The sequence below is a fragment of the Pogona vitticeps genome, chromosome 3 (genome assembly GCF_051106095.1).
Source record: "Pogona vitticeps strain Pit_001003342236 chromosome 3, PviZW2.1, whole genome shotgun sequence".
Classification (NCBI taxonomy): domain Eukaryota; kingdom Metazoa; phylum Chordata; class Lepidosauria; order Squamata; family Agamidae; genus Pogona; species Pogona vitticeps.
This window is the reverse complement of record NC_135785.1, coordinates 92,597,840-92,618,787: the sequence shown is the minus strand read 5'-3', so window position 1 is coordinate 92,618,787 and position 20,948 is coordinate 92,597,840. Positions and strand designations below refer to the sequence as shown.

General features: G+C 41.4%; 1 protein-coding gene across 1 annotated transcript in view; it reads right to left on the bottom strand.

Moving 5' to 3' along the window:
- CDH23 (cadherin related 23) overlaps window positions 1-20,948 on the bottom strand; it is a 622,327-nt gene that overhangs the window by 206,190 nt on the left and 395,189 nt on the right. Inside the window, exons 14-17 of the mRNA XM_072995232.2 lie at window positions 14,843-14,907; window positions 13,595-13,832; window positions 8,704-8,809; window positions 8,474-8,601 (exon numbers count right to left, since the gene is read on the bottom strand). Of these exons, the coding sequence (XP_072851333.2) occupies window positions 8,474-8,601; window positions 8,704-8,809; window positions 13,595-13,832; window positions 14,843-14,907 (537 nt within the window). The remainder of the gene's footprint in view (window positions 1-8,473; window positions 8,602-8,703; window positions 8,810-13,594; window positions 13,833-14,842; window positions 14,908-20,948) is intronic.

Below are 20,948 nucleotides of genomic sequence, written 5' to 3'. Positions count from 1 at the left end.
CTGTAGGCATAAAAAGAAAAGCAAGGCACAATGTAACCTTCCAACATAGCAGCAATTGTTAGGATGATACCAATCTTACATGCCCTGACACTGTTATCAGTGAGAGAGGGCTTTACAGCCTAATGTGATTGTTGTTTGTCAATAGCTTGATTGATAAAGTTTTTCCATCTCTGGCATTTGGGGTAAGCCTCCACTGTTTGTTTCTGATCCCACTGTTTTTGTTATTTGCTCTCTCTCTCTCTCCCTCTGACGATCCAAGCATCAAATATGCAGGGGTTTCTGTATGCCAGAGAAACCATTCTCTCCCCCCTTTTCCTCTGACTTCAAATACAGATGATTACTGTAAGTGAAGATATATTATTTCCTCTTTAAATGCTTCTGGAGAGATTTTTACCATACAAAATCTTAGTTTTGTGTGCAAGCCAGGGAAGGTTTGAGGAAGCTGGGCTGATTTCTCCATGATTCTGTGGTTCTTTTTTCTGCCTTAGCTTCAGGTAACTAAAGGGGAAACCAAATTTCTATAAACCTTTTAACCCCAAAATCCCAATAACATCATGTCTTTCTACCAAAATTAAGGCCAATTAATAACGATATTGAATGAGTTAGGAAAATACCCTGGCATTTGTTGTGCCACAGAAGAAACCAGCATTTCTAAAATCCTTTTGTCGATAGTGCTTGACAGCTTGAAGAGACGTGGGTAATGGTCTGGCCTCCAGCTAAGGTTACTGCTGGAGAGAAGCTCTGGTACTATGAGATAGCTTGTCTCTTTGTGGTACAGCGTAACTTCCCACCATTGTAACAGGTCTGGCAGAAGAGAGCGCCTAACCAATTTTGAACAGTAGTCTGAATGTTGGTTTTTGCTGGAATGGAGGAATAGCTTAAAGGAAAAATGTTTCTGAATTCCATTGAAAAGAGTTTCTGTTGTGTGCTCAATCTTTCAGAAAAGGCATATCTGCCAATGTAGAAACACCTTTGGAAAAATATTGTCAACAACTTATAAATTATTTTGGATTGGAGAGTTTGCAAGGAGACATGCGGGTTTACTTCATCATTCTAAGCTTTCCCTGTCTCTATCACACTACTTTGTCTCTGTTGCAAAAGGTGAGGATTTCATTTTTAGATGATTCAAAACCAGACCATTTTACAACTGCAACATACGTTTGGATTCAATTGGCTTTTGGCCTAGTCTGCTGTCAAAATTAATGTCTAGCTTCCCCAATAAAATAATAATTATTCTTTTGGCTCCCAACTTCCAGTTGCCTGCCTTACAAAGTTCCTCTGCACAGCAGAATCTACAGAATTGGAAGAGGACCCAGAATGAGTCTCTTATCCAGTCTGCCATCACCTACATCATGACGAGGTGCATTTAAAAATAAAAATCTGGGTTCTTGAACTGAGCATTTATACATGGTGAAGAACATGTCTGTTTGAAAGCTTGAAACCCCAGAAAGCCCAATAAAATGTAATTTCCTCTATTCTGGCAAAGTGACACTTTTAACATCAGTGCTTTCCTTTTTCAGATCATTAGAAAGCAATACATAAAATCTGTATTATATTAAAACACACCACATTGAAAGGTTTTATATTTATATTTAATTAGATGCTTTGTGAATGTTATTCAAGATAAAGGCTTGATAGAAAAGAGTGAGATAGCTAGAAAACTGCAACTGAGCAAAAACTCTGCGCGTACTTTTTTTTAATACAGAGAAAGTGGTACCCTGGCCTTTAAACCTTGACTGATGCTTTTGCTATTAAAGTCAATATTTTAGGTAATTTCACATGCCAGTGATGCCCATCATGCTATAATTAAATTGCCATCCTCTGCTATTTTTGCTTGGAACAGGTGGTCTTTAATCAGCCTTTTCATCACTCATGATTCTGCAGTGCCAAACACTGTATTGTCCTCCCTATGCTAACAAAGTGTATCTACCGCATGTAACTCCAGTGGCATGGCATTTAGCTTCCTTTTGGGATTCTTCAGAGGACAAAGAAGAGAGTGCCAATAAACGAATGTACAGTCGAAGATCGGAGATGGAATCCCTATCAGAGTGGGCATGACTTTGTGATGAACTGGTTTTGGGCTGTCAATTAGATTCTTTCCCCAGTGAGGAGGGGAAAAGCACTTGTGGCTCATCTTTTGGGAATGGAATCTCTCAAGGACACGCTGAAAATTGGCTCCAGCTGGAATGGTGGGGAGGAAGAGGCATTGCCTGTCTTCCTGAATCTTCAAGGAAGGATGAGCTCTGATTGGCTCAAAGTCTGGAAGGGTCCACAAGTGACAAATTTACGTATGAAAACAGGCAGCGGGAAGACTATTGTTAGCTTACTATGCAATCAGACCGCGATATAGGATCGTGTTGGATCATGCTGGAAAGGGTTGATTCAATGGGTGCAATCTCCTTTAAAGAGATACTTCTGTGCACATGTGATCTAGTCCCAATTGATCCAGTCCAACTCCAAAAACAGGGAAGCCTTGCCATTGGACTAAACAGGTCCAGACTGGGCCCAGAGCAGGGCTGGACTGGTTAGCAATTTCCTGTACACTCTGTAGTTGCTGGAAAAAAAGCTTGAAATTGGACTGTGCCACAAGCAATCCAAAGTATACTTTTTTTATCACACTTTTAAGTTTTGTTTAGCATGTTTGTAGGTTCAAGTTCCTATCCTGTTATGCTATTCCTGTGTGATGCATTCTGTGTGTGTTCTGGTGCTATGCTGTACTCCCTGGAATGTAAGTATTAGAGAGATGGCTAGAATTTTATTGCTTTATTCTTGTGATTTCTTGCTTTCCTCAAACTTGTCTCTATTGCAGATTTTTTTTTCCTGGTCATCATCGCCCCAAACCACCTCCTGCTTGAGTCTCATACACACTCAAGGGTGACTGGAAAGAGAGTGCACAATCACAGAGAGTAACAGTGGAAATTAAGCTTCCTGAGAATACTATGCTTAAACAATGTCACACTTTGAATACAATTCCATGTTCATCTGCCAGGAGATTATTACAGGTCTCATATCTCATAAAGTAAATTTTGGTGATCACAAATCTTTATATCTTCCACAATATCTGTGCTACACAGTTAAAGTACTCTGATGCCACTTTGACTGCGTGTGCACCATCCTGGGCTTTTAGTTTAAGGAAGCACTTAAGATTCTCTTCTGGAGAATCTAGTGCAGTAGCACTCTTCAGTAGGAAATTCTAGTAATAATAATTGTGTGCTGTCACTTCTGACCCTGGTGACCTTTTCTGAATACTCAGAAGTGGTGTCCCATTCCCTTCTTCTGGGGACACCCTGGGACTGCGCAGCTTGCCCATGGTTAGAGAGGCCAGTTCTTCTCCCAGGAGGCACAGTGGGGAATCAAAATCCCAACCTCCGGCTCTGCAGCCAGATACAGAAACCACTGAGCTATCCAGGACCCCAACAAACTACAAATCCCAGGATTCCTTAGGACGGAGCCACAGCAGTTAAAGTGGGAGCAAACTGCGATAAATGCATCGTACAAACATGCTGTATGTTTCGACAAGCTGGGAGTAGAGTCTCAAAGAGATGGCAGCATTTGTGCACATTGCACCCAATACTTCCCACAGGACGCCCTTCACATTCACCCCAAGCAACCCATGAACACCAAGGAATACACCTGAAGCATCAAATACCACCAGGAGCTGTTAGCATAAAGTCCTCATGCACATGCTGAAACACTTTGGGTGTGTACACATGTGTGTGCATGCACCCCATCAAGCTCTTGAAATTCCAGATTGAACATGTGATTTATAAAGGACAAAAGTTACAATTTGAAAAAGAAAACCTCCTAAAACCAACCATTTTTTGTATACACTAGAAAATGATTCTTGTTCCTAAAAATGCCCATCAATGCAGAAATAGAAGGTTAGCAATTTCACTGTTTGGAAAACCTTTGCAAAGAATCAGAACATGTCTCTGAATATAGAGGAATTGCTGGGAGGGCGAGACCTTACACTGTATTTCTCCTTTTTATCATGCAAATAAGCAGGCACATTTTCACAAGCTACATTTAAAAGCAGGTCAAAATTGCTTTGTGTGTAAACATTTTTGAGGACACTTTGATTATTTAGTATGGCTCCACTAGATACCAGAGGGACGTGGTGGCACTGCGGGCTAAACCGCAGAAACCTTTGTGTGCTGCAGGGTCAGACCAGCAGTTGTAAGATCGAATCCACGCGACGGAGTGAGCTCCCGTCGCTTTGTCCCAGCTCCTCGCCAACTTAGCAGTTCGAAAGCATGCAAATGTGAGTAGATAAATAGATACCATCTCAGTGGGAAGGTAACCAGTGTTCCGTGTATAGCCGTGCTGGCCACATGACAATGGAAACTGTCTTCGGACAAAAACACTGGCTCTATGGCTTGGAAACGGGGATGAGCATCACCCCCTAGAGTCGAACACGACTGACTAAAATGTCAAGAGGAACCTTTACCTTTACCACTAGATACCAGCACTATTCTCACCAAAATGGATTCCTATATCCTATATTGCTTCAAACTGAAGAAAAGCTAGACAATAATGGAATCCCAAAATTGACCTTTTCTGTTATGAACAAGAATGATTGCTCAGTATTTGCAACAGTGTACAGGAGTTTGTAATTGGGGAGCTATCATGGTTTGAAACCACACATGTCTGTACATAATCCAAGTGATCTTCATGTACTGTGCTAAATATTGGAAGTGGGGGTTGGTCCATAAGAGAGCAATTGTAGTGATGCATTTGCTCAAGCCCAGGTTATCCCAACCGACCTACTTCTGCCTGCTTCTTTATCCAAAGGTAGGGTTAGGGCCTTAGTTATGTTCCCCTTCTATGGAACTTTCAAACTCATCATACTTTGGCTGAATCCTGCAGACAGGAGGGAGAGCCTCAAAATGAGAGCATGAGTGTGATCAAATAAGCCAATTGCCCTGCTTTGAAATCAGAGGGAAGGAGCAACAGCAGACAGAAGTAGTTCTAATCTGGGGGAAAGGTGTATTTTTCTGTTCCTCTATGGAGCTGTGAATCAGTAGGATGAAGTGAGTCCATGACCAAGTGAACGCTTCTCTGCCTTTTTCCCTGTGGGAATGCTTGCTTACTTGCTTGTCTGCCTGAATGTGTGTCTGGGTGAATACTCACTTTCATCCCACTTCTAGATGCCACCCCAGCATGGCCTTCTGTTCACCAATTACGACAGGCCTCAGCTGCCACTGCACGTAGGTTAAAGGACAAGACTATGCTTCTGGAAAGTATGGCTCCTGAACTTCATGATAATGGCTTTTGGTCTGACAGGGCCAAACCTTTCACAATTCATGTAAGACTTTCAGTTTAAAACAAAAACCCAACAGAGACACACCACCGGCCCTGGAATGGTGAAGTTTGTAAATCAATAGCTCCTGTAGCAAATGAATTAGTCTCCTTTATGATATATTCAGGCATAGTTAGAGGTGTTGGCTCACTGCACAAAACGGCACCTAGAATGTCAGTGAATGAGAGTTAGAGAGAAACTTATTAGTGGTGATATTTCCTTGGATGCTGGTATCATGCTCAATATTAGTTCTAATTCAGTAGCTCCCTCTACAAAAGCTTATTGTCCCCTAATGGGAAATCTAAAAAGCGAGTTTCACTTCTTTATTAAAAATCAACAAGCAAAAGATGAAAAGAGGGACTCTGTTTCATAGCCGCCTTCTTCCTGTTCATCTCTTTCCCACACTGAGACATACACAGACGTAGACACATTTGCTCTTTCATTTCAGCTCCTTAAGTACCACTGTGAGCCAATTCATCATCATCATCATATTCTCCCCCCCCCCTTCCAGTTGAAAGAGAAAATCCCTTTTGGTTGAAAGTGCAGAATATGACAGCTACTTAGAAATCACCCATGTACAAAATCAACTAGAAGGAAATGACCTTTTCAAGTGTGTTCTTTAGACAGATGGGATTACACTGTCCAAAGAGCAGCTACAGGAAGAAGGTGTTTAGCCTCAATTAAAGCCCATTGTGACTCCTTTTCTTACTTCTCTACTACAATCATATGAGGGGGCCAAGGAGAAAAATCAGTCAATTCTTGCAACAAAAATGATCATTCTCTACTCTTTGGTCAATAAATTGCTGCCATTTACAAGTCGGATCTGATTAGGATGCACCAAAGATTGAAAGGTCGTCAAGAAAGCAGGCTCTACTGCTGAACACCTCCTTCTAGCTTTCTTGAACCATATCAATAGTCTGATTTAATCCTGCCTAGTTACAGTAACATTCGCTCTGTTCCCAACACATCTGCACATGGAATTATTCCTGATAAGAATGTTTGCATCAGGATTCAGGACAACAGCAATGAGTTATTCCAACCGGGGACAGCTAACATTTGAAAAATAAACAGCTGGCTGTGATTGATTCAATGACTGATAATTTCAGTCACTTCAAGTGCTAATGTGCATTTGATATTCATGCCGGAACCAGAGCTGTTTGGTTTCAGGCACCTTTAGATCTTTAGGGATGGTGAGGGGAATAGAAAAAAAACTCCTCTTGAATTTCATATAGATGGAAATGATCAAATGATTCTGTTATTAAACATACATCTTTGCTTTATGTGTACCCTTCACTCTGCATGTATCCATAAATTTATTAAGGCTTCACTGGTGGATCCCCTCAGCCTGGCTGTCAAGAAATGCGGTTCTCTTACAAGCAAGGGTATCACCATTACTAATTCCACACATTACAGTGGTGCCTCGCGAGACAAGTGCTCCACTTTACGACAAAATCGCATAATGACGAAGTTTTTGCGATCGCAAAAGCGATCGCAAAATGATATTTCCTATGGGGAAATTTCACTTTGCGATGATCGGTTCCCTGCTTCGGGAACCGATTCTTGCAAAACGACGATTTTCCTACAGCTGATCGGTGGTTTCAAAATGGCCGTCGGGTTAAAAAAATGGCCGCCCGCTGTTTTCTGGGATGGATTCCTCGCTGCACGGGCAGCGAAAATGGCCGCGCTATGGAGGATCTTCACTGGACGGTGAGTTTCAAGCCCATAGGAACGCATTAATCAGGTTTTAATGCATTTCTATGGGCTTTTTAATTTCGCTTTACGATGTTTTCGTTCTACAGCAATTTCACTGGAACGAATTAACATCGTAATGCAAGGCACCACTGTATGTTGTTGTTTACCTCAGAACTAACTATTGCTTTGCATTCGATCCCAATATTTTTGTATATTTCTGTATATTTATATATTTTAGACATTTTATTTGTGGCTGGTCTTTTGATCGTAATAAAGTTTTATCTATGTATCACATATTATCGTTCTACCCACTGAATAAGTGTTGGCAGTAAAATATTCCCCATTCATATTGAACAAAAACGAGGTTCCAAGCACTATTTCTTCTTGTAGTTTTTAAAAACTGCAGTACATGACTGCTAGATAGTTCAGTGATGGCTGTGGAGCCAGAGACTGGGAGCTTGATTCTCCACTGTGCCTCCCTGACAGAGGCTGGACTCAAATTCATAGGTTCATTTCCAGCTATGGAGTTCTGAGATTGTTGTTGTATTCTCATGTCAGTACCATCAACATTTCACTATGAGGACAGCTAAGAAAAGTGGAAGGATAGTGGAATAGCACAATATTAAAAACAACATTAAGAAAACTTGTCTTAAAATACATCCCACTAATTCTGAAAGATGGTTTGCTTTATGACACCATACACTCTGTACAAATAAGCACTAGCGCAGTCTTGTGGTACTATAAATGAGCAACTCATCTTCCTCTGCAGTAACAAACTGGAAGACAGGACTCCAAGTATCAGTTTTTAAGCAGATTTATATTGAAGAAGACAAGGTTTTTGTTGTTTAGTCGTTTAGTTGTGTCCAACTCTTCGTGACCCCATGGACCAGAGCACGCCAGGCCAAGGTTTTTAAACCCCCCCTCAAAGATGTAGATGATGTCACAGAGGCATAGTGAGATGAGAGTGTGCAGATAATATGCACACATATATTTCATTATAGCAACTGTTCAGGCCGGTGGTTCCTAATGCTGGGTAACCCAAGTGTTCTTTGACTGCAACTCCCAGAAACCACAGCCAGCACAGCTCATGGTGAAGGTTTCTGGGAACTGCAGTCCAAGAACACCTGGATTACCCAAGGTGCCTGAGGAAACACTGGCTAAGACTACTGCGGTGCCTCTACAACTTTCATAATTAAATATTCATGACATAAGGAATGTTAAAAGGAGCAGTGATGATTTCTGGCTGCACAGAATATGTGGTGGAAACCCTCCAGCTTGTATAGTTGAAAATCTTATTTCAGGGACACAAAACTGGTGAATCTCTAGGTCAAACTTTGGCTGTAGCTAACTTGGACTTGACATGACCTTGGTTGGTTCTATCAAGTGACTTTGATTCTTGAAAAGCAACTGATTGACAGGATCACATATGCATTGTGGGGAGGGTGAGGTACAATGGAAAACACTACTGGTAGTGGTACTTACAAACACTTCAATGGTGATGGGGACAGTGCTGTTGAGTGGTGGCAGGCCTGCATCCTTAGCCATCACAGTCAAAAAAATTACACCATTGAGAACTTGCTCATAATCCAGAGGGCGGACAACACTGATCACTGAAAAGTCAAAAAGGCTGTGTTGGCAATTATTAACATAAGGCATTTTTAAAAAAAATCAAACCTCTGAGATGGACACACATAATGCACCCTGCAACTCACCTCCATAACCTTCAGACAAAGTAATGTCAAAGTAGCTTCGGAAGGCAGAAGCATATACAATGCTGTAAGTGATCTGGTTGTTTGGAGGAGAATCTTCATCTGATGCCTAGGTTAAATCAGAAGAAATGTCTTAATTTTGCTAATTTATATGTGATCTTGGAACTGTCAGAAAACAAGCTCTTGAAACCACCGAGATTCTTGTGAGTTGCTGGTCAAGCCTTGCCAACCATATCTTTCTCATGCTGTGATAGTTTCATTGGGAAGAGCTAATTATTTTGAGATGCAGAGCAATCCATGGAATGTGAGTGCCACTTGGGGAAGCTGATTCGTTTCCCACCCCAATGAAGGTGGGGCTGCCCTGACACAAGGAGCCTCATAATATAATGGTTAGACTGCAGTACTGCATCAAAGACTCTGCTCATCACCTGAGTTCTATCCTGGGCTCAGGTAGCTAGCTTGAAGTTGACCCAGTCTTCCATCCTTCTGAGGTTGGTAAAATGAGTACCCAGCTTGCTGGAGGTGGGGGGAGGCAATATGTAGCCTGTATAATTATACTGTACTATAAACTGCCAGAGACTGCTTTCAATTCCATGGGGTGGTACTGTATAGATTTTATTTTGCCTTATGTGCAAGGAGAACACTTTGCTTTATGTGTAATGTCCTAATACAGAAATGAGACAGAGAAGAGAAGAGGAAAGATGGGATTTGAGAACACCTTGAAGTGTAGGTACATCTCTTGGATAATGCTCTGATATGAGAGAGTAGCTTTGCTGCAACTAGACCCCTATTCCATTATAACGTTTTAAACAGTTCAAGGCAATATGCTGAAAAAGGAACAACTACTGTAACCCCTCATCTCTCCATTCTTGCTTTCTACACATGGAGAGCAATGGACCTGAAGGGGACAAGGGTCCCTCTCACATGTAGGCTTTACATGTAACCAAGAACCCTAGAAAACCAGGGCTCTTGCTTGTGTGGAGAGCCTACATGCAAATGGAAACCTCTTCTCTTCAGATTTGGCACTCCTTACATGGAGAAAACAGTGACAGAGAGTAGAGGTACTAGGTACTCCTTACATGGAGAAAACAGTGATAGAGAGTAGAGGCACTAGGCACTTCTGATGGGTGTTGCTAAGAAATAGGCAAGTAATACACTGTATAGGATTTCAGATAGTCTCTGGTTGTTGTCCAAATACAGTGGTGCCTCGCTTAACGGGTGCTCCGTTTAACGAACAATCCACATAGCGACGAAGATTCTGCGATCGCAAAAGCGATCGCAAAACGATGCTTTGCGATTTTCCCCCTACGCCCCATTTTCGCGCAGCTGATAGGCGGGGCTTCGAGCGGATGGGGGAAGGGATTCCCCTCCCCATCCTCCGGAGCTGTGCTGAAATGCCGGCTTCAGCGTCAGCTTCAGGAGGGGAGGGGGAAGGGATTCCCCCCTCCGGAGCTGGGCTGAAATGCCGGCTTCAGCCTAAGCTTCAGGAGGGGAGGGGGAAGGGATTCCCCCTTCCGGAGCTGGGCTGAAATGCCGGCTTCAGCCTCAGCTTCAGGAGGGGAGGGGGAAGGGATTCCCCCCTCCGGAGCTGGGCTGAAATGCCGGCTTCAGCCTAAGCTTCAGGAGGGGAGGGGGAAGGGATTCCCCCTTCCGGAGCTGGGCTGAAATGCCGGCTTCAGCCTCAGCTTCAGGAGGGGAGGGGGAAGGGATTCCCCCCTCCGGAGCTGGGCTGAAATGCCGGCTTCAGCCTCAGCTTCAGGAGGGGAGGGGGAAGGGATTCCCCCCTCCGGAGCTGGGCTGAAATGCCGGTTTCAGCCTCAGCTTCAGGAGGGGAGGGGGAAGGGATTCCCCCCTCCGGAGCTGGGCTGAAATGCCAGCTTCGGCTTCCCCCAGCTGACCGGCGGCGGCGGTGGAGGGGATGAGGGGGTGGCTGGGGGAAAGCCAGGAGGCAGGGCAAGGCCCGGGTGTTCCGGCGGCCCTCCTCCTGGTGGCGCGGCGGCGGCGGCGGCGGCGGCAGAGACGGGGGTGAGGGGTGCTTCGGGGAGAGCGGGGAGGCAGGGCAAGGCCCGGGTGTTCCAGCGGCCCTCCTCCCGGTGGTGCAGCGCGGCGGAGACAGGGGTGAGGGGTGCTTCGGAGAGAGCCGGGAGGAGGGCAAGGCTCGGGTGTTCTGGCGGCCTTCCTCCCGAGCCCTCGCTCGCCCGCTGCCCAAGGACGCCTGGTGTCTCCCGGGCTGGCTAGCTGGCTGGTTGGCAGTGCTTTGCTATGATCGGTTCCCTGCTTGGGGAACTGATCATAGCAAAGCAATGCTTTTTTAACAGCTGATGGGCGGTTCCAAAATGGCCGCCTGTTTTCTGGAGGTATTCCTCGCTTACCGAGGCGGCGAAAATGGCCGCCCCTATGGAGGATCTTCGCTGAACGGTGAGTTTTTGCCCCATAGGAACGCATTAAACAGGATTTAATGTGTTTCTATGGGGTTTTTTGTTCCGTTTAGCGACGATTTCACATAGCGACGTTAATCCTGGAACGGATTAACGTCGCTATGCGGGGCACCACTGTAATACTCTATTTGTGTATTTAGAAATCAAGCATATATTACAGAAATGCCCACAATTTTAAAAAGCCTTTCCTTCTGAAGGAATCTCTTGGAAAATCTCAGTGTTCCGGAATTCTAGAAAAAAGTAATAGAGGGATGGGAAATGTATGGTGCCTCCAGATGTTCTGGGACTACAGATATCAAACATTCCTCACCTTTGGCTTTACTGGTTATAGCTGATGTAAGATACAACCCAACAACAACACCTGATGCGTCACAAATATGTCACGCTGATACAACATAATGTGAATGTGTTTCTCCTTGGACATTTCCCCAAAACAGCTAGTCTGAACTGAACTAATCGCCCCAGAGGGAGACCACAGCTGCGATACAAGGATATCTGCAAGCGGGATTTGAAGGCCTTGGAAATAGATCTCAACAGATGGGAAACCCTGACATCGGAGCGTTCAGCCTGGCGGCATGCGGTGCATCACGGCCTTTCCCAATTTGAAGAGACCCTCGCCCAGCAGGCTGAGGCAAAGAGGCAGTCACGAAAGCAGCAAAATCAGGGAGCTAGACGGGGTACAGATTGTATTTGTCATAAGTGTGGAAGGGATTGTCACTCTCGAATTGGCCTTCTCAGCCACATTAGACGCTGTTCCAAGTCCTCCATGCAGAGCACAATACCATAGTCTCTCGTGACTGAAGGATGCCTATGATGATTCCCGTTATGGGGACATGTTTCTTACAGGAATAATTTTCTTGCAGTGTTGCACAGAATGGCCTAAAGTCAACATACCATCAGCCAAGGAAAGTGGTGCACTAGTAAAATGCTGCTGAATTTTCCAGCTGTGGAAGCACTAATGCATGCAGGTGCTAATGCACATTTCATTGGGAGTAAATCTGTTAGTTAGGAAGGAATCAACATTGTCACATGGAACAGTGGGCTGGAGTTCTTCTAAGCTAGTGTACCTGCTCCCAACAAAGGGCTGCAGTTGAAGATTTGCTACCTGGGAAGAAGTAGAATTGGAGATGTTAAAGGTCAGGCCGAAGCTCTCCTTCGGTGCAAAAGGATAAGTTATGGTGTTCTGACTGAAGCTTTTTATGGTACAAAATTCATAACCACAACAAACAGTGGTAGAGAACTCTGGCAACAGGAAAAGCAAGGAGCTTATCAGAAGGGAGCTATACAGTGTGAACTCACCCTAAAGGATTAAAATTACACTCACATATACATACATTCCAAGGCCACTGGCTCAGGAAAATATTTGATTCCTACAATCTTAGGAGTGCAGCAGGAAGAAATAGGTCAGTTACTTCCTTCCAAAAGTGACTATGCAATATAAGAATGAATGTGGGTAATGTTTGTATTCCAAGGATTTTTTCTCTGTATTCTCAAAGGCTTTCTTTTCTCTCTTTAAACAAACATATGATTTTGATTCTGCATTTCTGCATGCATTGTGTGATGCTTTTCACTCTCCTTCTCCTCTTTGCATTGCTGTACAGCTTTTTCCCCAAGATTATTTCTTAGTTCCTAAAGTAAATAGCTGCTAAGTATCACCCATACTTCAAAAAACATATTATTTATTTTTTTGGGGGGGGGATTGTACAGAATAAAAGGAAAAACAACCCAAGAAAACTACATAGGAAAAATACAAAAATGGGAGATGGAATTAATAACATTATTAATTTAACCAATCTTTGGGATGGTTACTTTTTGCCTGTGCAAGCCTAGCCGACAAATAATTGTCTTTAAACCCTTGCACACCATTATGCCTGGTGGAACAGATGTTTTCTACAGCCTACCATAGATGCCAGTTTTCTGTCTCTGACTTGTTTTCCTTCCCCTCTAGATTAATGATGAGATGAAACAGGCAGCAAGCTTTGCAAATACGTTTGTACACACATAAAGAAAAGAAAACCCTTCCTCTTTGGGCATTTCAATACTCTTTTGCAAAGAATGCAGAACAGCTTGCAACAAGCTGGTATCAGGAAAACAGGAAAGCAAGGGATTTCACTCACATTTTTTTGCATCCCCAGCAATGGCAATTTTTGCTGCAAAAATCAAACTTGACAAGAATTCCATGATAGCTTTCCACTAGACCACCCAGGACACCTTTAGACACCATCCAGAAACTTTTTAAAATGGAGGCATGATTTGTGTACACGACGGGCCCTTTCCAGCCCACCGCCTCCATGAGGTCAGTTCTATCCAGGCTAAAAGGTGGTTTCCAGCAACATATTTAATAGTCATGTCACAGGTGGGCTATGCTTTCATTTTACAATGTGATGCTCACTCTCTTCATATCCTAACCACACAAATTACATCTATTAAAGGGCTTCTAAATATCAGTTTCTTACCCTCACACGGACCACCTGAGTGACTGAAGGCTCGTTTTCCCGCAGAGCCCCCAAATAGGAATCCTTTTGGAAAGTGGGGATATTGTCATTCACATCCAGAACATTGATCCTGACTCGTCCTGTTGTCTCTTCTCCACCTCCATCTCTGGCAATGACCGTCAAAGTATAGCGTTGGGTTGTCTCAAAATCAAGCCGACCGATCAGTGTGATTATGCCTGTGTCCTTATCTAATGAGAATCTGAAGAACACAACACAACACAACAAAACAAAAACCCAAGCACAGAGAATTTAAGGAATCCTGCCAAGCATACTATGCCAGGTCAGTCTGTTGAATAAATACTGGATAATAGCTATGTCAACTGTTCATATTGCCCATGCTGTAGTCATGATCAAGGGACATCCTTATGCTCAGTTGAGCAAGGCAGGCATCCTTAGCAAGGCTGTATTAATCATAAGGCTGACTAGGCTGAAGCCTAGGGGTCTTGCAGGGACGAGGGTTCTGTAGCTGACTTTTCCATAATTAATTAACTTTTTGTGGCGGTGCTCCAGGGCTCCAATAGATAAAGGCACGTTGTACTCTGTGCACTAAATACCTGAAAGCCTAGGGGCCCAGCCATGAGTTAATGCTTAGTTCATAATATAAGCATGTAGCAGCCAGGGATGTTGGCATGTCTTTGGGCCCGAGTCCCAAGTCCATGCCTGTATCTTTGGTACCAAGTCCTGAGTCTTAAGCCCCAAACATGAGTCCCTATTAAAAGCAAACCCTCCATTTTCTCCCCAGGAAAAAAGGAAGGGGTGGGTGGGTTCCAAGTCGTGAGTCGAATCAGAATCATTGAAAAAAAAACTGAGCTAACTCTGAGTCTCTGCCTAGAGACCTGGAGAAGCAAAGCAATGTCTTGAGATTCTAGATGACACATTGAGACTTGGCAATCATCAATCCAATCCAATACAAGCACTTTTTTTTACCTTGACAAAGCTCCATTTTCCAGAGAACTTATATGATAATATCAAACAACTATGACAAGAGAGTATGGCTTTTAAATGGGCACAGAAAGAGAAAGAAAGGGAAACCACTTCTAGGTACACATTTCCTAGAAAACCCTGGAAATGGTCACAATAAATCAGCATTTATTTGATGGCACATAGTTATTATTAACTGATAACACATCAGTAAGATTTAGACTACTGACAGTGTAAGTCAACATCACCTCAGAATGAAGTGGGGCGAGCTCACAGCATAGCACCTACCTGTCAGGATCATCACTGAAATAGTAGTTGACCTTTCCATAAGAACCCACATCATTGTCTGTTGCCTAAAAACAACAATAAACAATGGTAGTAATGAAAATATTGCAGAAGAGTGAATTTAACTCTAACCTTGAAAGAAAATCCTAACTTTTCCAGCATATTAAAAATTATTGTGATAAAACATAAGGTAGTCAACCTAGCATTTAGTAGACATACAACAGAATAATGAATTCTACTTATAATACATATTGGCTGAAATCCTGGTGCTTAGCATAATAAGTTGCAACCAGAGTAGACCCACACAATCAGTGGGGATTTGGTGAGTCAACTCCTCCATAAGTTCCATTGATTCATGTGGGCCTATTCTAGTTGAGTCTTCATGGTTTTGAGTCTAGGATGCTGAAAAGAATCAAAAGATTGCAAGGACTGGTTTTGCCACAGATGGAGATTGCAAGAGAAAACTGCAAGGACAAGGATGGCCAACAAGTGTGCTATTTACACAGAAAGATAAGTTATACAGGGTTAATTCCATCTTCAATTGCAAGTCATTTAAAAAAATCCAATTGCCACACTTACTGAAATGATACATAATAATCAAACAGGCTTCAATCCCCAAATGGAAACTTACATCAAATATAAGATCAATAATAGACATTTTGGAATATTATGAAATACATCCAGAAAAACAAATGATGTTGATCTTTTTAGACGCGAAAAAGGCCTTCGATAATGTGAATTGGGAATTTATGCTATTGCAATTAAAGAAGAAGGGGCAGAAGGGAATTTTTTTACAAGCAATTAAAGCAATATACACTAAATAGAAGGCTAAGATTAAAGTAAATGGTCAACAACTGAAGACATCCAAATCGAGCAAGGCACAAGGCAGGGCTGCCCTCTATCTCCATTGTTATTCATTCTAAGTTTAGAAACTCTAAATAGACAAATAAGAGAAAATAGTGGAATTAGAGGCCTCAGAATCAGGAGAAAAGAATATAACCTACAAGCATACGCAGATGACCTAGCACTGATATTAGAAAATCCCCTGGATAGTATGGGAGAACTATTGGGAACAATAGAAGAGTTTGGAGCTGTTGCAAGACTTAAAATAAACTATCAACAAACTAAATTCTTGACTAAAATATGAACAGAGAAGATGTGGAAAAATTGAAAATGGAAACTGGCTTTAAGGAGGTACAAAAGGTCAAATATTTAGGATTCGTCATTGGAAGATTGGAAGAAGCTACAAATCTCAATGATAGGATGAATCTCGATAATAGATGAATATTTTACCAAAATTGCTATTTCTATTTCAAAATCTATCACTATTACTAAATTATAAATACTTTGTCTCAAAATCTGTCTGGAAGGCCAAAAAGCCAAGAATAAAACTCAGAGCACTAGAAGATTTAAAACAGAGAGGAGGACTAGGACTGCCGAACTGGCTATTATACTACGAGGCCTGCACTATGGTTTGGATAAAAGAATGGATAACAATAGAAAACCAAAGACTTCTGAAATTGGGAGGTCATGATTTAAAAACGGGATGGCATGCATATGTATGGTATAGTTAAAGAACAGACACATTTCTCAGAACGTATTGTGAGGAAAGCTTTATATTTAATATGGGAAAATTTTCAAGTGCAAACCTACAAGAAAATTCCAATGTAGATAGCTCTAACACAGGGGTGGGCAATTAATTTCTATAGGGGGGCCACATGAAAAATCTGAACTGTGTTCAGGGGCCGAACCAACTTTACTTAAAAATAAAATGAAACAATGAGTTTATGATTGTTTTTATTTTAAACTTGTTAACCTTCACAAATACTAAAGAGGTTTTTTGCCATATATTAAAGATCAACTTTAGACAAAAAGCTATAAATGGTTTTCAATGTTCAAAACTGTCCATGGGCCGGACAGGAGCGGCTCGCGGGCCGTATGTGGCCCTCGGGCCACACTTTGCCCAGGTGTGCTCTAACAGAACCCTTTACAATGACAGTGTTAAACCAGGAAGGAGCTTTACTCATATTTAAAGACTTACTAACTAAAGATAAAACTCTAAAAAACAAACAAGATTTAGAGGATTTGGGTCTATCAATAGATTAGTGGTCAATGCTGAAATTAGAGTCAAGGTCTAAAAAAGGATAGAAATATGTTTTTTATGGGGGGAAAATTCAGATGGATGAACTGTGGATTTATACAAATGAGAAAATTAAAAATATATACATATTTATTAGAGTAGTTATCTGGAAGATAAGAGGGTAAAGGAGGTGATGGTCAAATGGGCACAAAATGTTGGTTATAACATTGATATAGATGACTGGACGAGAATGTGGAAAGATAATTAAAAGTTGGTTAAACCAGTTAATGTTAGAGAAAATATCCTTAAAATGTTTTACAGATGGCATCTCACACTGGTAAAATTGGCAAAAATGTTGGAAGGGATCAGTAATGCACTTTGGTAATGCAGGAAAATCCTGGGAACATATTGTCATGTATGGTGGTCAAGTGAAAAGGCAAAAGAAATTTGGTTACAGGTTTGGGAAATGTCACAAGAAGTTGTTCAGCAAAAATTAAACTTTAAGCCTGAAATGTATTTATTGAATATAATGCCAGAGATTGTTGATAAAAAAAATAAAATATAGTCTACTGTATATATTTACACCAGCTAGGTTGCTCTGGGTCCAAAAATAGAAGACTGGAGAAATACCAATGATGTAGGAGCTACTAAAGAAACTATTGGACATTGCAGAACTAGACATGCTTTCAGAGGGACTATGGGACCAACCAAGACATTTTGTAAATGAAAGCTGGAAGCTGATGTATAATTGGGCCCAGAAAGAGACAGGAAATTAGGGGAAGAAAATATTATAGTGAACCAGTGCTTACAAGTATGGATGTTTTCTTTCTATTGTTTTTGTGGCTTTTTGTTTTATTTTGTTGCTTTGTAGGTATGTATGACAGGACATGGTGGCGCTGTGGGTTAAACCGCAGAAGCCTCTGTGCTGCAAGGTCAGAAGACCAGCAGTCGTAAGATCAAATCCACATGACGGAGTAAGCTCCCGTCGCTTGTCCCAGCTCCTGCCAACCTAGCAGTTCGAAAGCATGCAAATGTGAGTAGATAAATAGGTACCACCTTGGTGGAAAGGTAACGGCATTCCGTGTCTAGTCGCACTGGCCACGTGACCACAGAAACTGTCTACGGACAAACATTGGCTCTATGGCTTGGAAACGGGATGAGCACCGCCCCCCCAGAGTCAGACACAACTGGACTAAATGTCAAGGAGAACCTCTACCTTTACCTAGGTATGTATGAATAATAATAATAATAATAATAATAATAATAATAATAATAATAATAATAATAATAATAATAATAATAATAATAATAATAATAATAATAATAATAAAATCCCTTGTCCCGGTATACAACTAACATGCCTCATAAACAGGCTTCTACAGGAACCAAAAAGAAAAAGAAAGAAAAGAGGGAAATACAGTTTTATGACCTCTTTCCTTTCCTTTCTCCCTCAGAATCTCCACACAGTATGGGTTGTGTGTGTATGCTTTTTTCCTTTTTATGCATATGGCACTCATGCCTGCAACGGCTAACCCTCCTTTTTAGGACAGCCCTTGCAAACGTCTAGGAGCCTATGAAGGCCAATTTCTTCTCCTACCCACCACTCTCCATTTCCTATTTCTTTTCTCCTTCAGCTGACACTCTAACATCAAATGCTGTCAGCTCTAAATTAAATGGATAGCTTCACACATCCTGCTAAACATCTGGTTTGTTCAGATTATCAAACCTCACAAGGTGCTTAAGAAAAACTGTATTTTATTTAGGAAGCACTTTAATTTACAGTACAGTAGTCATAATGCTTTTAGAATATCAACTTTTTGTATATCCTGAATGGGGGATACCTTTGTCTTTTGGAAGAACACTCGTGACAAGCACCTTTAACAAAGACTGGCTACGCTTGAAGTGCATTAGGTATAATGAGAGCGTTCATACGCTTTATTCAATAACTTCTGAGATTTATCTTTTCTCCCTTTTTGATCCGGTAGTTGAAATTGCCCATTTATTAATTCTGACACATTATTAGCAAGGGAAAAATCAAGCCTCCAATAACAGCATCAATCAGTCACTATTACTGTATATTCATCTGGTTTCATATACAGTACTCACATGTTACTACATACTGTAAACTCCTTCTCATCAGATTAACAATACTGTATAATCAGATGAAATCAATAGAAAGCTTGCCAGTATGTACAAGGGACACAGGGAATCAGGAACAGAGCTTGGGAAAGTTCATTATTTTCTTTTTCTTTTTTCTTCTTCTTTTTGGACTACCACTACCAACCTGAATCCCTCATGACCAGTACTTTTCCAAATTCTTATGAGGAGGCTTTGTGGACTCAGAGTTTGTTCAGACAAGGAAAAAGGACCATTGCTGATTAGCACAGAAACACATAGCTTTGTTCTGAAAGGTACCTGAATATTTTTGCCTCAGGAACGGACAAGACGTCTCCTGCCCACAATTCTTTCTGTTAGAAACATGAGTGCAAAACCAGCGGGAAGTGGGAAAGAAAGATTCCCACTCAAAGGAGAACCTGAAGACTTTCATTGTTATGAATATGCCCTTCCAAATATTTTGAAGGTGCGACAGATTCCACAATCTGGTCATGACAAAAATAAAAAGCATCAGCCTTCCGAGGAAGGTGTGTAAAGCTCATAGTGTCACTCTTGGTGAGCAAGGCAAGATTTGTGGGTGTTTTAAAGTCTTGGCTCTAATGAATATATAAAATATGTATGAGTGGCAGAAAAGGCAAAGGGGACAAATTTGTATTTTAAAATGAGAAATATGGAATGAATTCTCAAACTATCTTGTTTTTTAACATATTTCCTGAATTGGTTTCAGCCTGAACTTGTTGGAGGCTGATGGATATAAGTAAAGGCTCTGTTAGAATGCATTTCATGCCAGCTTGCAAAGAGCTTTATCGCCAACACAGAAAAAAACACACCTTGTTTTATATCCTTCTCTATCTATTAATGCCCTGGCCTATTTTGAAAGGCCACAAATGGTTAAATCTTTTTCTTCTCTTAGCCTACTGATGGAGGTAATGGCTGGGCATATGCAGTGGTGGATGAGGAAAGAATCGTAAATCGTTAAAGATAGTTAAAGGGGGAAAATGTAGAAAACCACTTTAGAAGACCAAGCTACACCTTGAATATCCTTCCAGCTTAGTAAGTGACATATTGGTATCACTTTTTATTGGATAGAATTGTCTCAGAAGACACGTTTAATTATATCTTCTGCCCAGTATTTCATTTATATGTTCAAAAATGAAACTATAAATGAAACAAATTGAGATTACAATTTTGTTTTGCAACAGTTTAGTCACAAGGACTGTTTCCATATGTCTTACATGTCTCCATGTATGCATTCAGGTACACTATAGGATCACCAAGAACCTTTCCTCGTGGTTTCACTTTCAGATGGACATGTGGGATTATCCAAAGCGATTACATCAATGAAATGCCTACTCAAATTGGCAAAATGCATGTTCACAGCATTACTACTTGAAACAGTAATGTGGAATACTTCCCTATTTTACAATGGGATTGTAGTGAGGTAAAACTGCTGATACTGTCCCTTAACCTTGAGGTTCCTGACTTGATCACAAGCTTTCCTACAAGTTCATTATAGCCTTATTATATCTAGAAAGCAATTGACCCCAGGATTACAGAACCTTAGAAAAAGTAGCTTTAAAGTGGGTTTTAACAGGGTAACTGAGGGCTCTATTATAGTTCGTCATAGTACTCCTGGTTTTGTGTTGGGTTTAGAACCCTTGAAATTGGTTTAAATATACATGATGTACAGCTAAGTGCATGTTTTTCCATTGGAAAGCAAGTTTTTCAAAACATTTATCAGGGGATTATTTATTTTAAGTTAGTTCTACTCATATTTGTTTGATTCATTTTGGCATGTGTGAATGTATGTGTCAGAGTAAATAGCATCTATAAAGGTCTGTGGGGTTTGTCAACTGCAGGATACTCTGCAGTCTGAACTCTTCCTTTTAAAAAAAATCTGTATTTTATCACTGA